Raw genomic sequence first — 19,551 nt, forward strand, 5'->3', positions numbered from 1 at the left:
ATCCTTATAGTGAAACCAGGTAAAGACCCTTATCTATTATCTTCCTACCGGCCGATAAGTTTATTGTCTTGCATATCGAAAATATTTGAAAAGCTAATTCTTCAACGGATTAAAATAATCCTACAAGAACAAAGTTTTATTCCGAACCATCAATTTGGGTTTTGCGACAAACATTCAACAATTGAGCAAGTTCACAGAATAATAAACGTAATAAACAATGCGCTGCATAATAAAGAGTACTGTTCTGCGGCTTTTTTGGATCTCAAGCAGGCATTTGACAAAGTATGGCATACCGGATTAATGTATAAAGTTAAAAGATGTTTACCAGATTCTTTATTCCTATTAATAAAATCCTATTTACAAAATAAAAACTTTTTTGTCAGCATCGCCGATACGGACTCAAATATTACCGAAATTAATTCTGGAGTGCCTCAAGGGAGTGTCCTCGCCCCAACACTATTTTTAATTTTTACAGCTGATTTTCCAACTTCAACTGACACGAGTTTAGCCACATTTGCTGATGATACGTGCATCATCGCCACAAACCAAGATCCGACTGCAGCTTCCAACAGCCTTCAGCACCATCTCAGCTTAGCTGAGAAATGGTTTTCGTTGTGGTGGATAGAAGTAAATAGCACAAAATCAGTCCATATAACTTTCACGCTTCGCACCCAAACTTGCCCAGCAGTTGTACTCAACGATGAAATTATTCCGTCCAAAGAATCAATAAAGTATCTCGGCATTCACTTAGATAGGAAACTCAACTGGAAAGTACATATAAAGAACAAAAAACAACAAATAGATCTAATCTTCAAAAATTATTATTGGCTCTTAAACAGAAAATCAGAATTATCAACTTACAACAAATTACTTATATATAAGGCTGTGATCAAACCCGTGTGGACCTACGGATTACAACTTTGAGGTACTGCTAAAAAGAGCAATTTAAACATAATACAACGAGCACAAAACAAATTCCTGCGGCAAATATTAAACGCTCCTCACTACACGCCAACATGGATTCTCCACAAAGACACGGGTATACCTACAATTCAAGAACATATATCAATGTTTGCCTGTAATTATAAGAATAGAATTGACGCACATCCAAACCAACTAGCATGCAACTTATACCAGGAAGGCCAGCCGACCAGGCTCAAAAGGAAAATACCTCGAGATTTATTATAGTTTATTTTTATATTTATATTTTTTTTTCTCTATATTTGTCTTTAGTTTTTTCTTTTTTATATATTAACTATAGTAGATACACCACTGGGCGTATGTACTAATTTGTAAACAACCAATTGTAAACACTTGTCAGCATTCTCTGCTAAATATAATTATTTTTATAGATTGCAGAATAAAAATAAAATAAAATAAAAAAAAAAAATAAATAATTTAGTTGACCACGCCATACTTCTCTCGGACAAACAATTTTGGTCTGCTAATTTATCGTTAATCCACACAACACTTATTAATAACTCTTATCCTCCTAATCTCATAAACTCTGTCACGTACAATAGACTCAAATTTCTCAATAATAACAATAATATCTCTTCTTCTTCCACCAAAATCTCCAAAGACAATAACTTTATTGGTAATGTTTGTCTCCCGTTTATTAAAGAACTCTTTCCCATTTGGAAAAAACTGTTCCACAAGGTCGACTTAAGATTAATTTGTAACATAGACTTAACCCTTAGCTCCCTTTTTTCCAACCTCAAGTCACCCACTAGTTTGGAACGCACATCAAATATTGTTTATAAATTAAAATGCAATGATTGTGATTCCATTTACATAGGTGAAACTGGACAAAATTTAATAAAACGACTAAAACAACATGATAATAACTCTAAAAACCCACGACAAAATCAAACCATGATAACAGAACATATAAAAAATTTTAAACATTCTTTTGACTTTTATAACGCTAGTATACTTTATCACGAACGGAACATTATTCAGAGAAGATTTGCTGAATCTTGTCTGATCAGCACCTCCAAATTTTGTATTAATAAACGCCATGATGCCTCCTTACTCTGTGAAAATTATCAGGTGATACTTAATAATATTTCCAAATTTGTTTCCTCTTAACCTACGTAATTCCGAACCTGTAAACCTACCCTTACGCGGTCCGATCCCGAACTCTGATTCTTAGCCTCTCACCCATACTTCGAAACACTGATTGTAAAAAACCCGCCAACTATTCCCTCAAACGGTCTTCAAATAATTTTTAAACACATGTTACTTCAGCCTCGGGCTCTGTCACATAAACTACGTTCTCTGTGCAAAATATATTATATATTTCACAAATATTTTGCTATACTCTGTTCAACAAAATAATATAAAAAAAACAAGTTTATGTATATATGATAGTGCAAAATTATGTTCCTTGCGCTAGCTACTGATGTAAGACCATATTTATGTAAGTTACCTTCATTGTCTATATATGTGTATGTGTCTGTATTGCATATGTATGTATGTATATATATATATGTATATATATATGTATATATATGTATGTATGTATATGTGTATATGTGTATGTGTATGTATGTATATATGTGTATATATACATATGTACATGTCCGTATGTATATGTTTATATATACGTATTATTCGTATGTATATATGCATATGTGTACGTGTTTTTACATGTATATCATATATACATGTTTGTTTGTGTGTATATTTATGTATATATATTACGCTTTTGTAGAATAGAATAGAATAGAATAGAACTTTATTAAAATTCAATAGTTACAATTTAAGTCATTTACAATACATAGTTATTCTAGAAATTCATTTATAAAATAATAGGGATTATTTAGTAAATAATTTTTAACAATATTTTTAAAGGTGAATCTTGTTTTGCATCTCCATCCATCAAGTAGCTTATTATAGATCTTGGCTCCCAATGTAGTTCTTAGCGATGATTTAAGTTTGATTTTTGGACATATCACTGCATTTTTATTACGCGTATTGTGGTCGTGGACATCGCTTCTCAATAAATGATTAGTTTTCTCCGCATGTACCGCAATAGCTTGTTGCCAAATATAAATGTTTGTGACAGTCAAAATTTTGTGTTTTATGAATAGCGGCCTGCAAGGCTCCCAAGGTGAGACTCCTTCTATTGCTCTAACCGCCTTCTTTTGTAGATCCATAACTTTAGAAGTGTGCGCACTATGTCCCCAAGCTAATATTCCGTATGAAAGTACAGAATGGAACATAGCAAAGTAGGTTTCCCTGGCACATTCCTGGTTTATTATGGATCTAATTCTTCTAATGGCATAAATGGCTTTCGAGAGCCTTGCGCATAGCAACTCTATATGTTTGGCCCAGGTCAGCAAACTATCCATTGTTAGTCCCAAGTATTTGACTTCACCGCCTTGAAGTTCAACATGTCTTCTACTAGCTGTAAAATTAATAGAAACAGTTTTGTTTTTATTCAGAACAATTTTATTGGCGAGGAACCACTCTTCAGCTTGTTTATAAGCATTTTGCCTCTTTTCATTCATAACTTTTATGTCTTTGCTTGCAACTGCCAGTGCCGTATCGTCTGCGAACTGAGTCGAATGGCAATTCAAGTTGGAGGGCAGGTCATTCACAAATATTAGGAATAGTAGCGGACCTAAAATACTGCCTTGGACAATTCCAATATCTGGTACTACTTCTGCATTACTGAGCTTATATTGCCAGTCGACGAATTGTTGACGATTCGTGAAGTAGGATTGCATCAGCGTTAACGGAACACCTCTCAGTCCATAATATTCAAGTTTTTTTAGAAGTATTTTGTGTGGTACGCAATCGAATGCCTTACTAAGGTCACAGAACAGCGCACCGCAATGTTCATGATTCTCTAAAGAATCTTGTATGAAATTTAGAAAATTTACTATGGCGTCGATCGTATTCAACCCCTTTCTAAACCCAAATTGACTGTTGTTTGAATGGTTATTGGCTTCAAAGAAATTTAGTATTCTTGAGGCCAACAACATTTCAATCAGTTTAGAAAATACAGGCAGTATGGCGATTGGCCGATAATTGGATGCATCTTGGCGGTCTCCGGATTTATACACTGGAATGATTCTCGCCAGTTTCATTTTATCTGGAAACTGTCCTGTATCGAATACACTGTTCACGATTGCACAGAGCGGTGAAGCTATATACTCGGCTACTGGTTTGATCATTTTAGCGTTTAGTCCAAAAGCGTCAAGTGATGTCTTGTTTTTCATCTGTTTAATCGCTGTAACAATTTCTTCTGGAGATGTTGGTCTCAAGAACATACTTCGCCCACTGACATATACCTTGGCTAAATAAGCTTCGGGTCTAGTCTTTGCGTCGAGCAAGTCCTTGGTTAGATTGACAGCTACATTCCTGAAAAAATGATTAAATTCGTTTGCTGATGGCGTACCAATTCCGATATTATTTGAATATTTTTGACCTGTTTCTTGTTTTATTATATTCCATATAGTTTGTTGTTTATTATCTGATTTAACTATATTCATTACATTACTTTGTTGACGTTCCATTTCCATTTTATGGTTATATAATCTTTTATAATGTTCAAAGTATTGTTTCAGATCAATTCGCTGTGACTGTTTAAAAGCATCATATAGAAAATCCACAAGTTCTTTGAGATTTCGTAGATTTTCTGACTGTGCCGAAATTTTGTTTTTGTTTATCAATATGCGTTTGTAAGGAAACGCGTTGTTTGCTATTTGTTTAAAAATATTCAGAAAAATATTGAATTGTTTGTTGCTATTTTCAGTCTGGTCCAAGCAATTCCAATTAACTAGAGATAGTTGTTTTTTGAAGTGTTCCAAGTTTTTTTCATTTATTTTTCTTATTATGCGGATGTTCGCGTTGGTAGAAGAAGTTTTGAGATTCATAATCAATGCTTCATGGTCGGAGATCGAACATGATAAAGTATCAATCATGAATTGGTCTGATTGTAAGTTTGTGAATGCATTATCGATGCAAGTTTTAGAGTTCACGTTGATGTGTGTTGGTTTCATTAACCTATGTTCCAGTCCAAAAGTGGAAGCAGAGTTAATTAGCGCAATTTTATCATTCGAATCTACTAAGAAATCCACATTGAAATCACCGCATATGATGACTTTAGTTTTCGATTCGAATGTGTTAAATATGCGCGTTAGTATTTCTTCAAGTTTTAATAAAAACATATTTAAAGTCGAATTTGGCGACCTGTAAATAACAATAATAATTGTTTTTATTTGTTTTAAATAACACGCCGCTACTTCGCATGCAAGCTCAGCAGGTTGCACTGCCATGTCATTTAATTCGGCGCAGTCAAGGTGATTTCGGCAAAATATTGCAACTCCGCCATGTATGTGTTCACTACGGCAAAAACTGCTGATCAGCCAAAAGTCACGAATATTAAATAAATTGATTTGTTTGTCATTTAACCAGTGTTCTGTCAGACAAAGTAGGTCAATATTATTTACGTTGACTACATTTGACAAAGCAGCTGATTTATTTGATAAGCATTGAATGTTCAGACAGAGTATATTTAATATATTTACTTGTCGTTGCTTGGTTGCTTTTGGAGCCTGAATAAAAAACGATCCACGCATACTCCTTGAGGCCATATTTCCGGCGATTTAATTTTTTCTAAATCTGATTCCAAAACTGATACCTTGAATGATGAATATACGTTTGGATGTTTGGATGCAATTTTTTTGCACGTTACGCTTTCGAAATTTTTGTCCCGCAGGTAATTTTCCAATTGCTCTTCCGTTGTTTCTGGCGCCAGTCGAAACACATGTAGATGCGCTTGCTTCACCACACCTTTTATAACGGCATTAGCATTTGTGCCTTCGATAGTTGTGGCCTTTCGCCTTGGCGCTTTCTTTCTTTGGACCAAAGTCCAATTTTGTTCTTCTGTTACGCTCTTATTGTTAGTAATGGCGTTGGAAGGCAAAGCGGTAGACGCCACGGCATCACGGAACGTTTCAATTTTCCGCTCTTCCAGTTTCTTCAGCGCCGTTGCTACTGCGACACTAACTTGTTCACTTGAGATTTTGCTGGGATCTTTTTCCTTGTTAATATTCGATTTCTTTCCATTCTTTTTTTTTTTTGATTTCTTATTGACTGCTTTCTCAGTATCGATATCAATACTGGGTGCAGCTGAAGAAACCTGCTCCTTCTTTTGATTCGGATTTACCCATTGCAGCAGCTTGATTTTATCCTCAAGCTGCTGAATTATGTACTCCTTATCCTTTATTATGGTAATTTTGTCTTCTATTATGGTGTTTTTGTCGGCAATTGTTTTTTCAAGCCTAGAAATTGTTTCCATATGGTCACTGTACACTTCACTGTTAACACAACACTGTATCAGATTACGATATAGAAATTTGAAGTTTTTCCTATTAGCACAACTAATGTGGTACATTTTTCCGCAGTTTTTACAAATGCCTACATTTGGGGCCTTTGTTTCACAGCAATTATAGGAAGTTTTCACTTCCGATTCTGGCACTAATGGTGTCGATTGCGACATCATTGCGGCAATTTGAAACGGCACGTCTGTACGTTACGACGGACAACGAAAGACTATCTGTATTGTTTGTAACTGTATGTTTGTATATATTTCTTTTTACTTTTCATTTCTCTTGTTTATCTATCTGTTAAGTATAATTGTTATTGTTATAATTATATTACTTATATCTATAGTTCTTTTTCCAATTTCTGTCATTTTTTCCTAGTTTATATTAATTTTTCAATATTCATTCTGTAGATCCACTGATGATGACATAAAATACTATGTCGAAACGTTTGGAAAAATTAAAGATTAACTTCTAAATCTTTGCCTTTTATTTGATGTATGCCCTTGAAGAACTTACTCATATATATATATATATATATATATATATATATATATATATATATATATATATATAAGAGAGATCATGAATATAATCATGAATATAAATGATCGTCGAGTTTGCTAATATATATATATATATATATATATATATATATATATATATATATATATATTAACAAAGTCTAATAATCGGGCATAACATCAATAAAAAACGTTTTTTATTGATGTTATGCCCGATTATTAGACTTTGTTAATACATATGTCAACATCAAATTCAGAATCATACAAAATATATATATATATATATATATATATATATATATATCGTCTATCAAATAAATTGTTTAGACTGTAATTTAATTTACATAGGAGAAACTAGCCAGAACCTCAATAAACGGTTACAACAACATAAAAACAATTCAAAAAACCCCAAACAATTCAAAACTGTACTTGTAGACCATATATACACTTTAAAACACAATATGGACTTTTCTAATCCGACTGTACTACAATTCGAACAAAATTTATTTAAACGAAGAATTATAGAGGGATCTCTTTTAACTATTTATAACAATAAGACAATAAATAAACGGAATGAACTCAACACGCTGTGCGACACAAATCTCTTCTATTTAGATAACATTTCCAAATTTCTTACAAAACAATAAAAGCGTTCGTGCAAAGGATTCGCAATTCGTTCCACACATGTTAGAATCTTGGTAAAAATATTTTTTAAAAAATGTCTTTCTCCATTACATCTTCAACCAGTCTACGAGTAACACACTATCCATTTGTGATTTTTTCAAATCAGTATTTTGTGAAAATATTGTGTAATTTCAAGTTAATGTTTATAATACATAGTGTAGTGCATTACCATATCCTAATACCATGGATTATTAAAATTTTCCAATTTAACACTAAGATCTACTAATTGTAAGTACTAATTACTATTTTATTTTTTTTTTCACTCCAATTCAATTGTTTTAGTTTTTAATTTTATTTTTAGTTTCCACTGAATGAAGGCTAGGATTATAGCCGAAACGTATGGATTTAAAATAAATTTTTGAAAAAAATTCATGTTTTTTATTGATGTTATGCCCGATTATTAGACTTTGTAATACATATGTCAACATCAAATTCAGAATCATACATATATATATATATATATATATATATATATATATATATATAACGACATGTCATTGTTTGACATTGAAAATATTCAAGACATTGTTTGGCATTGAAAACAAATGAAAACTGTGATAGGCCAAAATTTCAATTTACAAAATCTGCCAAAGACGTTACGGTATAATTGAGCAAACCAATGACTTGCACATGCATTCTGTAGCGTTTGTGGGATGTTTTTCGCGCAACTTGATAGACTGGTACAAGCAAGTAGACATGAGCACGTTTCTCTAATTTCAGTTTTAGTTATTTCGAACTAAACATATCTTATTCGATGAATGATAGTAAATAATTTATTGTACTAAATTATTTGTATAGCGGTTGACATTAATTAATATAACCATATTACTTTTTATTGATTTTTCAGCATAAATTAATGACATAAATATATTATTAGATTTACAGTTACTGTGAGCGATCGTCCTGGTGGCATAGCAGAACTATGTCGTATGTTAGCAGATCTTGGCGTCTCTATAAAAGATATCATGCACGAACGAGCTTGGATAAGATCTGACGTCTTTAGTGTTGAAGTATGTATGACAAATATCACATTTTATAAGTATAATTATTTATATACCAGTTGACCCGACAGACATTGTCTTATACCGACGTCTACAATTCAAAAACTCCAAAAATGTCTAATATCTCAGCTTATTTTATAATATCCTATTAAATGTGCTTTTGTGATTATTTATTATCTCAACCCATACTTCACAATATCCTATTTAATGTGCCTTTGTGATTTATTTATGGACTTAATATAAAAAGTATACGTTTTGAAAATTGCAGTCTTTTAAACAGCATAACAAATTCAGAAAGAATTATATTATGATAGTATCCACGGTAAAAGTACAATATCACCTTGGATTTTTCCACGCTAAATAATTGTTTCAATAATGTTGCCTATAGTTTATACAACCTTCCATTCAAAATTATAATATTTGAATAACATTTGTCTTACTAATAACTTATTATACATTATTACGTAAGTTTATATTTTGAGTAAATTATCTTGTAAAATCCTGTTGCACTATTCAATCTGTGATCAACTAATTACATTTTCCATATCTAATCCCAAACAAATGGATTTTTGATACAATAAAACTTGTAAATAATTTTTTGTATTCTGAAATAAGTAGTTGGGTAAGGCAAAAGATGACATTAAAAAGTTAAAAAAAATCAATCTAATTAAATTATATAATTTTGTCTACCAAATATATACCGTATCTTCTATTAATTTAACTTCTTGCATATCGCAGCTGCTTTTCGGCAATAATAATGTAGACATAATATTTCTCTTATTAATAAATAAATTGTATTCTAATAATGTCTAGGCTGATTATTAAATCTATATTCAAATTTCAATTGAAAGGACATTTTTGGCAGGTGACAGTTCTGTCAAAATATTCTCAATGACAAACAAAGCATTCGCTCTGAACCCAAAAGAAGTACTTTTACATGAACGTAAGGTTAGAGGTTATGTACTTTGGTGTTCCGAGGATCCATAATGTCGGCTCTAAAATTTGTTGTTAATTTCTATTGATGTTTGGGTTCCACGTACCCGTGTCTATAATTGTTGACTGGAACGCGCTAAGAATTTTGCCTAGAAAGTTTTTACCTTCGTACGCTTTTACGCGATTTGTCATTGAATTTTCGCAAGAAAAAGTCAAGTAAATGTGCAAATTATTATTTAAACATATAATCTTTAAAATGCAAAGTGATTTTTGCCGACTGTTTACATTGAGTTTTTGTGGGATGCATATGCAAAAAAGGCGTTTGTAGATAGAAGTGAGCCACTATTTGTGGACAAACATAAGCCACTTGAGTAATGCCGTTTTTTGCACAGTAAAGTGTTTTTATCAATTATTCAAACAATTTACATTTACTTATTTTCATCACTTCAGCCATCATCCTTCCTAAAAATAGAGAATTCTTAAAAAAAAACATGTAAATTATGTAAAGTTCAATATTGTTATGAAAGAAGTAAAAATAAATAAAATATCGCTGCTTCTGGTGTTACTAACGTTAGCATATCGTCTTTTCAACGCGTCATTACATACCCTCCAAACAGAATTAAAAATATTATATTAGAAAATTTAATTAAAAGACCAAGTTATGCACACCAGATCAGGAACAAACACATTTTACTATCACATTTTTCGATTACAGGATATCGATTTTTGCATTATTTGTAATAAATTAATGCTGGCAGAGCTGACAAGAAAAAACTTCATCGAGTGCAATAACTGTGACAGACACTTTTAATTGAAGTGACCAACCGCACCAACTTCTTTACGTTAACAAAAAACATTTTTACAACCAAAAATAAAATGTGGCCCACCTCTGTCCGCATCATGCTATAAATCAAAAATCGTAATCTTTAGAACAAATAAAAACTATAAAAAACATATGTTGGGCCTATTTAACCCTCAACTGAACTTAATTTATTATATTTCTAAAAAATTGTGTTTGGAAAAACTGTACTTATCAAACTTTACACCGCGACGTTTTCAAAATTAAGCACAAAAGAAATTAAAATTATAATAAATATTTGTTGATAAGAAAATACATGTAAAAAGAAAAAAGAAAAAGTTACCAAAAATGATTTTTGTACAGCTTTTTTGAACACGTTATCTTGAAAACAAACTTAACTTATGTGGGTGTGTTTCTGTGTAGTTGGTTATAATACTGACAAACATGATTCAAATCAAATAACATCCGAAGATGCTTATAAGAACTCGTTTATATAGACAATAATGAATCACGCGGTAAGAAAAAAAAAATAAGATAAATGTACACTATTCAGGGATAGTACATTATTACGGGAGTTTTTCATTTTGATCGCAAAATAAGAAAACGGTCAATAAATAATAATTTTATTCAATAGCACATCAATTATAATTTGAATCTTGATAAAATAGTACGATTTTTAAATTTAAATATTAGTTTTTATAGCCGTAAAAAGCTTTTGAAAGCATCGGTCGTAACCCGATCGCCATTTTATACTAGCTTGTTAGCGAGTTAGATTATGTGACGATTCCATTGCTTAAGGTTTTTATTCGATTCCGATAAACTCAATTGATTCAAATATGTGAAATTTTTCATCAGTAATAGTAAGAGATTAGTTTTATAGTTAAATCGAGCATATATTTGTCAAAAAATTGTCAATTTCATGACTTTCGCAATTAGGTTCACGCAACTGAACCAGTGAACGTAATTCCGTTAGTATCCCGCAATTACGAGAAGTAGACCTGAAGTAGTTTTATCTTTTATTTTCAACTGTGCTTAAATTCGGCGGTGTTTCTGGTGTTAATAAGTTTGTTAACGACTACAGAATACTGTAACGTTATTACGGTATAGGTTTTTTTTAATTTTTAACCCTGATAATTGGGTTTGAAATGATCACTCTTTAGTAAGCAAGTGCACGATTTTTTTCACTTATTTGCATTTTGCAATATACCTAGAATATTGTAGTAATGAGAGAATTATTCATTTCTACCTTTTCATCTATGATCAATTATTTCTATTATATAAATTGAATAAAAATACAGGTATACCCCGTATAGCGCACGGTACTTATAGGGCGCGGATTCACTAGGGCGCTGGTATGTATGTATGTATGCAGAAATCTAGGGACATTCTTGTAAACACGATAGTTTTGATTCGATTGAGCTTTTGGAATATAATATAACCTGCATAACAAAAAAACAAACATACATCATAAGTTATTAAGTTAATATGAATTGCAACTACTCGAAAATAAGTTGCCGAGGCTACTCTTGAATGCAGTAACTTTCTAATAGTCTAATACAGTTTAATAAATATAATTAAAATTATATTCAATGTCAGTAAATTTATTTGGGTATGATTTTAAATCGGTCTTTCAGTTTTTCAAAGAACGAAGGCTTTAATTAAATATTTACCCAAATCCCTGGAAAAGGATTTAAAAGAAATTTGCCATACTATAATAAATGTATTTTAAAGCTTTTAAAACATACAAAATTCTCAATCAAATCCGATTTAAGCTAGTAGTTATTGTTAACTTGAAAAACTTTTAAAGATTATTTTAAAGTCTTTAAAGATTTACGTTTGTTGGTGGAATTGTAACTTTTATTTCAAGTTTAATTTTTTTATTTGGAGTTTAAATTTTATATTTATTTTAAGTTTATATTTTTGCTTAATTGCCGTTAAAAATTATTCTTTTATTGTTTCATTTATTTGATTTACCGAAACAGTATTGATAATGACTATTAAACTGCTATTACTTTAATAATACCAACTTTTATTTTAGAAGATTTTCAACTTCTTATATTTTTATGATTTTTATAAAACTAAATAAATGTTTAAAATGGTATCAAAGCATTATTTTATAATTAACCGTATTTTTATAACCTATTCAACTATAATTATCAAGGCAATACGATCAAAAATGTATGCTTCGAGCGCTATCACGGAATAGTGTACAATGACTCCCGGCATTATGTTCATGAACTGAATTTTATCACGGAATTAGAGACAAACGCGTAGTTCACCAAAATGCCGATTATTTCTATAAATGACGTTCTACGACAAAAAATCTTGTTTTATAATAATCTTAAAGATCGAATTAATAAAATAACAGATTTAGTTCGTCCACTTCCCTATTTTATCTAAAATTCGTCTTTAAAGTCAAACGTTCCTTAACATGCCGTAATATGGTTCGTTTACCTTAGACTAAATAACCAAACATTCGGTTCATAAACTTAAATTTCTCAAAACAGCAGTAATAATAACAAAAGCTTTAAATAAATAATCGGCATTAATTTTTAATATTTAAACTACTTGCATCGTAATTTAGTCTCTGCTGGTATTACTGCCCCCGAATATAAGACCACAGTTTGGGGCTTGGATCTTGCAACTTATCCTTGTCCCCCTGCAGAGCCTCATACCATAAATACTGAACCGACCGCTTATGACCACCCAAAAATCAAATGGAACCTATGATCCCACGTCAGTTTCGGCAAACGTTGTTTTGACAAGTATCTCTAAATAATTTCTAGAGAATTTTTGATAGGAGAAAGGCTTGTAAGTGGCCACCCCTGCTGGATTTTGACGTTCCAGCACTGACAATACCAAAATTCCAGCTGTCATCGATGGCAAATACGTCATAACCAATTTCAGTTTAGTTTCGGTGCGAAAAGCCACAAAACACAGTTTTCACTGTACAAAGTTTAGAATACAAAAAAAAATTGAAAAATAAAAAACATAATTTTTATTTTTTCTCAAAAAGTAATCAAATCAATTTGGAAAACTAAGGTAAACATATGTGCTGGCACTGAAATTCAATGAATTTTTAAAATCTGAAGTCATTTCCGAACAAACAATGATTAGTGAAATTTTTTCGATTTATTCCAAAATGGCGTTGAAAATGTAAGGTGCCACTTTTTTTGGCTTATAAGTTGCCACGCCACTATTTTCATTGTTTGGTCATGCTATTGTCTTTATATGACTTTTTAATTGTATGGAATCGTCATTCAAACTAAATTGAATTGTTTTTAGTGCATTTTTCTACCATTTTTTGGATATACTTTTTTCAATGTTTATAATAAAAATTTAATTTTAGTATGGCTGCACGTCGACCAAGAAAAACCGATTCTGGTGTAACCAATTTTTATGCATTACTTGTTGCAATCAAAGCCGTCGTCATCGACAAAAAATCGAAGAAAAGCACCGCAAAACAATTTAAGATCAGCATGCGTAGTTTTTCTCGTTATCTCGATAAATTCAATGCCGAAGTACCCGATATTAATGATGTTGGTGACCATGAATAATTGATGAATTGTTGCTCGAGTATTTACGTTTGTCCGAATTGCGACTCCGATGATGACAACAAAGAGGAAAATGATGAATAATTCAATTTTGGATGTCATTTTTCATTCAATTCGTTGTTCATTTAAATTTTTCATGCTCTTTTTCAATTTATTTTAACGCTCATTTAAGTTCACAATCAATAAATTTTCATAAATTTTGTCAATCATGCGTTTGTACTTCAGTTTTCTCGAATTTTCAGCAATTTTTGCAGGGGTGGCAACTTACAAGCCTTTTTTGGCGGGGTCATTTTAAAAATCTTTTGAAAATCGACTGTAAAGTTTTCATTTTCACATAACTCAAACGATCTGATGCCATGGATTAAAGCTTTTGAGGTCCTCTTTCCAACGGTATATTCACATCAAAGATATGTGTACTCAATGTCAAGATATAGGCATAAAAGCGATGGGGTGGCAACTTACAAGCTTTTTCCCTACTATAATACATTATTTTAGATATGTAAGGATGTATTGCTCGTATGCTTTAGACAATGAGCTAATATAAAAACAATAAAACGCCAAGGACTACTTGTTCAATATTTGTTTGTCCATATATTATTGTTAATACAATCAAACTGGAAGCTTTCACTTTCCACTGAAATCATGGTATAATCCAATCCAAGTTTTTTTCGTCTTTTGATTCATATAGCCATTACAAACTCTAATTAATCGAATTCCGATTACGTTTCAAGTTTTTCAGATTTTTTTTGAATTATGGATTTTGTGTATAATTATAAACTAGTGGGGTGCATGGCGTCATGCCTTAAGACAAATTGCTGGAACTTCCCATACCGTAATCAAACATTCGAGGAATGAAAAAAATCAATAATCGTTTTGAATAATTTCAAATTGAATATTTATTATAAATAAATACTGTAAACTTGAAAGTGCTTATTAAATGAGGCGATGAACATATTCTGCAAACAACTTATGTATATGTTTATGTTTTCATAAGAAATTTGTTCATTATTTTTAATTTTTCTTTTTGATAATTTAGAAAGTTTATCAAAAATTTAAAGCTTTTTTAGAATTTTGGATTTTTTGGGGAATTTAATAATTTTATTTTTTTGAAAATTTGAAAATTTTTGAAAATATTCGATTTGTTTGAAAATTTCGAAATATTCTCAAATTTTTGTAGAAAATCATTCTTTTAAATTTTGATATTTTTTAAAAATTTTCAAAATTCAGTTGTTTTTGAAAATAATAAAAAAATGAAATTTTGAGCTTTTTGAAACAGCTTTTTTTTTTTGAAAATTTTGAGTTCTTTTTTCTTTGAAAAGTTCAGAATTACCAAAATTGCTTTCTGTAAAAGCATTTTTTGCACACCGTTTACTTAATCAAATGATTTTTTGAATTAATCTAATCAGATGCTCTCAAAAAATGCATAACCATTTTTACACCTTTTGCGCTCCATACCTCCGAAACGGTAAAATTGCCTTTTGCAAAAACGCTTTGCTATCGAGTACGTACCAAATGATTCTTCAATCATAGATGGCCCACTACTTTTAGTTTTTCCAAGTCAGTCAGTGTAATGGACCTATGGCTCTTTGTGAATAAAATTGCTTCCGTCTTCTGCGGATTGATCCTGATCTGACATTTATCAGTATATTCAATTAGCTTGTCTATTTTTTTTTGTATAGCGAAAGAAAAGCCTCTATGCATTCCAGACTGGTGTTTTGTTTGGCTATGTCGGACTCAATACCGCGCTGGTATATTATGACAAAAACCTCCGATTGCCCTTGCATCTTGTCCTCACGAAAACCGCCGTTAAACATTACATCTTGGGGGGAGGATCCAGAATGTTAAAATTCTTACCTTATTTTAAACTTAGCTTTTAATTGTGCAAGGTCCCATTTACCCTTTCAAATCTGTCTACGGCGTTATTAGCAGCTTCAGTCGTCAATATCACTTCAACAACAGTATCTGCAGTAATTCTTTGCTTCAATATTGCGACCAAATCGCGGGCACACGCAGAACACGTGCTCGTCATCTTCGATTTCGCTCAAACAATATGGGCAATCAGATAAGCTATCGTGCTTGAAGCGGTGTAGGTAGGCTCGAAAACGGCCGTGCCCAGGTAGCATTTGCGTAGTGTAATAATTCACTTTTTTATGCTTGCAATTTAGCCAGACATTGATGTTGGGAATTAGAAGATGCGTCTATCTGCCCTTCACTGCGACATTTCACAGTTGCTGCCATCGGTCAATGCTGTTCTGTCATTCTTCTATTCTCAACGTTTTTGGACTCTGTTGCTGATATATTTGATGGTAAATTATCCGCTTTTCCTCTGATAAGACTAAGAGAAGCAAAATTACTAAAATGAAACACACGCTTCCTACGACATTGGGCGAAATGCGCTTTCACTTGTTTTTCAGTGTGAGTTGTACTTTCGGAGCGTTATCTGTTTTTATGTGAATAAATACTTTTATTACCAACCAGTGTTTTATATTGTGCGTTTGGAGTCAATCCAAGCTGAGAATTTTGGACTTTAAGTAGCTATTTGACTGGGACGCCTTCCAAGCAGATAACCTCAATTGTTTCCTTAATATAATCAATTTTACAAAATCCTCGGAGTAACTATTGGGTCGATTCATTGAGCGATTCCGAAAGGGTATATAACATGTCTATGTGTGTCTGTATCTGTGTAGTCAGCAGCGTAGATGAACGTGATGATATGTATATGGCAGTGCAGTCAGTAAAGTTGTGTTGTCGTCAGTGGTGATATCGTGGATGTAGACGTTAAACAGTGACGGTCACAGGATCGAGTCTTGCTGTACTCCCGAAGTCACTTGTTTAACCGTCGAAAGTCCGTTTTCTACTTGTACGGTGAAGTTGCGGTATGAGAGGTATGAGTGTAATGTTCTTGTAATGTACGGTGAAAAGTTGAGTTGGATAAGTTTGTAAACTAGTTGGTATTGGTACTTTGCCTTGAGGCAAGTTACATGAACTTCCCGATATGTTTAAATAATCGACTTAATCAATAAAAAATAAATTAATTTAAGAGTGATTAAAAGTATTCCGAATGGATTCATTACTCATAATTATAAACGAACACGCTAACTCGGAGTACTTTTTAAAAGCAAATTTTCAAAAATCAATAATTATAATTGAACCAGTTTCCGCAGGATCTTAATGGTTTAGTATGTTCATTAAGACCAAGTACTCTACCGTTATACCAAGTAAATTGTCTAATTTTAATTTCAACAAATATCAAAAAACTACTCCTTTTCTTAAACTTGGATGAATTTTTATGATTAATCTACTTGTCGTAAGGCCGTAATATTTTAGTAAGTTCCATAAGACCATGATATATATCGCCAAAAACGTTCCACAAAAATCGGCTCAATTTTTTTTCCTACAGTTAATTATAAGAAAACGGCTCGGTAGATTTTCACCTAAAGCTAATTAGTATCATTATCAACTAATATCTTTCGAACAGTTTTTGATTGTTTAAAATCGATTCGGTAGTATGTGGGCGAAAAGTTTAACACTTTTTTCCAAATCACAAAAAAAAAACGGCACAGCCGATCGCCGCACAAAACTGAAAAAAATAATACACATCAAAATACATCAATTGACTTTTAAATTTTTGAAATCGGTTTAAGCGTTTTTGAAAAAACATCGGTGAAAGGTATAATATTGACAAATGCCAAAAAACGAAACAAATTTTTGCAAACTTTGACGAATTTTTAAAATTAGCCGACTTGTCGTGGGGGGCGTCTATTAATCACGTGAGCGAGTTTTTAAGAATTTTTGGATCCCCCTCCCTCTTGGTGATACATGGTTATATTCAAAATTATCCCCCGTCCCCCACCAAACATCACGTGTACATATTTTTTTAATTTTAATTTTTTAATTATGTATGTATTTAATTAATTAATTTTTTTAACTGTTTAATTTAAAAAAATCATTTAAAAAATAAATACACGTGATATCTTACTATACCCCTCCCTCCCCAACGTGATATTTCGTGATTTTTGTTAAGCCCCCCTCCCCCTAAAAACCTCACGTAATTAATGGACGCTCCCTAGGACCGTAATAATTTAGTATGATCTATAAGACTATGGTATCTACCGTCAGAAAAAAATTCATAAAAATCGTCAACAAAAAAATTTTAACACTTTATTACAAAAAAAAAACGGCCTGGTCGATCTTTACCAAAAACTCTTCAGATCGATTTCCAACCAATATCTTTTGAACGGTTTTTGAATTTTCAAAATCGATTCAGAATTGCGAGCTAAAATGTGGACGATTTTTTTCAATTTTCTCCAATTTACACAGAAACTGCGCGGCCGATCGTCGCAGAAACGCTAGTCCTCATCGAGATGCATAGAATGACTTTCAAATTTTTAAAATCGGTCGAGCCGTTGTTGAGAAAACATCGATTTACGGAGAATTCTCTGTTCACACGCAAACATACTTTTTCCAAATTTGGTCTCATTCGATTCAAAATGGCTTGAAACGTCGAGAAAACATAAAATTAGCAAATCTGATTTTTGGTGAGCACATAAACTTCTCTTTCGCGAAGTTAATAAGTCAATCCAGATAATGTCGAACGCATTCTCAAAGGATGGAGCAGCAGTCTCTTTAGTTGATCAGAGCGGTGCATTCTGAGTAGTTATCGGTATGGTTGCTCTAGCAGTTTACGCATCTCGGCTCTTTACAAGGACTATGTAAATGGGTAATTTCTGTTAACAGCCGCCTGACGCTTTTTTCTTGATTTACACTACCTGCTTTACTTTGATGCCTTTAGTTTCAGATCTTTATATACCTCCGTCTCTGTGATGCCAGGATTTAAGCCAGTTATTGCCATTTACTTTGGAATGTCTTGCTTCCTTAAATAAGTGTAAAATTTCAAAATCGCATTTTCGCAATATTCTCTTAATGATTTTGTGCTTATCTATGGTATTGGTAAAAATATTGTGCAGTTTCGGTTTGAGGTACTGTGTTCTAAAATTGATTTTGTTAGTATTTTATCATTTTAAGATCTAATAATATTAAGTGGAATTCATGGCTCAGGAACCGTGGTTTTCTTGACTGCTAAGTTCTTTATTTTGGATTGAGATGGCTGTTGGACATGAACTGCATTCTGTAAATTTAAAGTTTCATTCTTATGTTGCGGTGACCGCTTTTTCCTTTTAACTTACCTTACATTGATAAGTACCAATGTGGAAAAATCCAGGGTAATATTGTACTTTTACAGCGGATACTATATATTAATGTTTCTGAATTTGTTATACCGTTTAAAAAACTTCAATTCCAATATAGTGTGGGAATTGAAACTTATCATTTTATTTAAAGCATTTCTACATTTATTAATCACTCATATTGATGTTTATGCATTTTCGTGTGAAGAGTGATTTAAAAAAAACAAATATTAGTATAAGAAATTAAAAAAATTTAGGCATGGGTACAGAACAACGTCTGTCGGGTCATCTAGTATATATATATATATATATATATATATATATATATATGATTGTTTTATATAGATATGATTGTTTCTTTTCCGAACAGTAAATCCAATAATGAAAAACAATTCGTTTTTTGAAGATGTTTAATTATGACGTTTCGTAACTAGATACGTTCTTTCATCAGGTTTATTCGGTCAAAGAAAATGTTTTTTTTTAATATTGACTAACACTAATGAATGATGGTTTTTACAGACTATTTAGAAAA

General features: G+C 31.8%; 1 protein-coding gene across 1 annotated transcript in view; it reads left to right on the forward strand.

Moving 5' to 3' along the window:
* Positions 1-19,551, forward strand: part of LOC113371448 (L-threonine ammonia-lyase) — a 280,098-nt gene that overhangs the window by 238,723 nt on the left and 21,824 nt on the right. The window contains exon 7 of the mRNA XM_026612075.1: positions 8,424-8,556. Coding sequence (XP_026467860.1) covers positions 8,424-8,556 — 133 coding nt within the window. The remainder of the gene's footprint in view (positions 1-8,423; positions 8,557-19,551) is intronic.

This window comes from Ctenocephalides felis, unplaced genomic scaffold, assembly GCF_003426905.1.
Source record: "Ctenocephalides felis isolate EL2017-DRISC unplaced genomic scaffold, ASM342690v1 CF-g0.4_SCAFFOLD_01492, whole genome shotgun sequence".
Classification (NCBI taxonomy): Eukaryota; Metazoa; Arthropoda; class Insecta; order Siphonaptera; family Pulicidae; genus Ctenocephalides; species Ctenocephalides felis.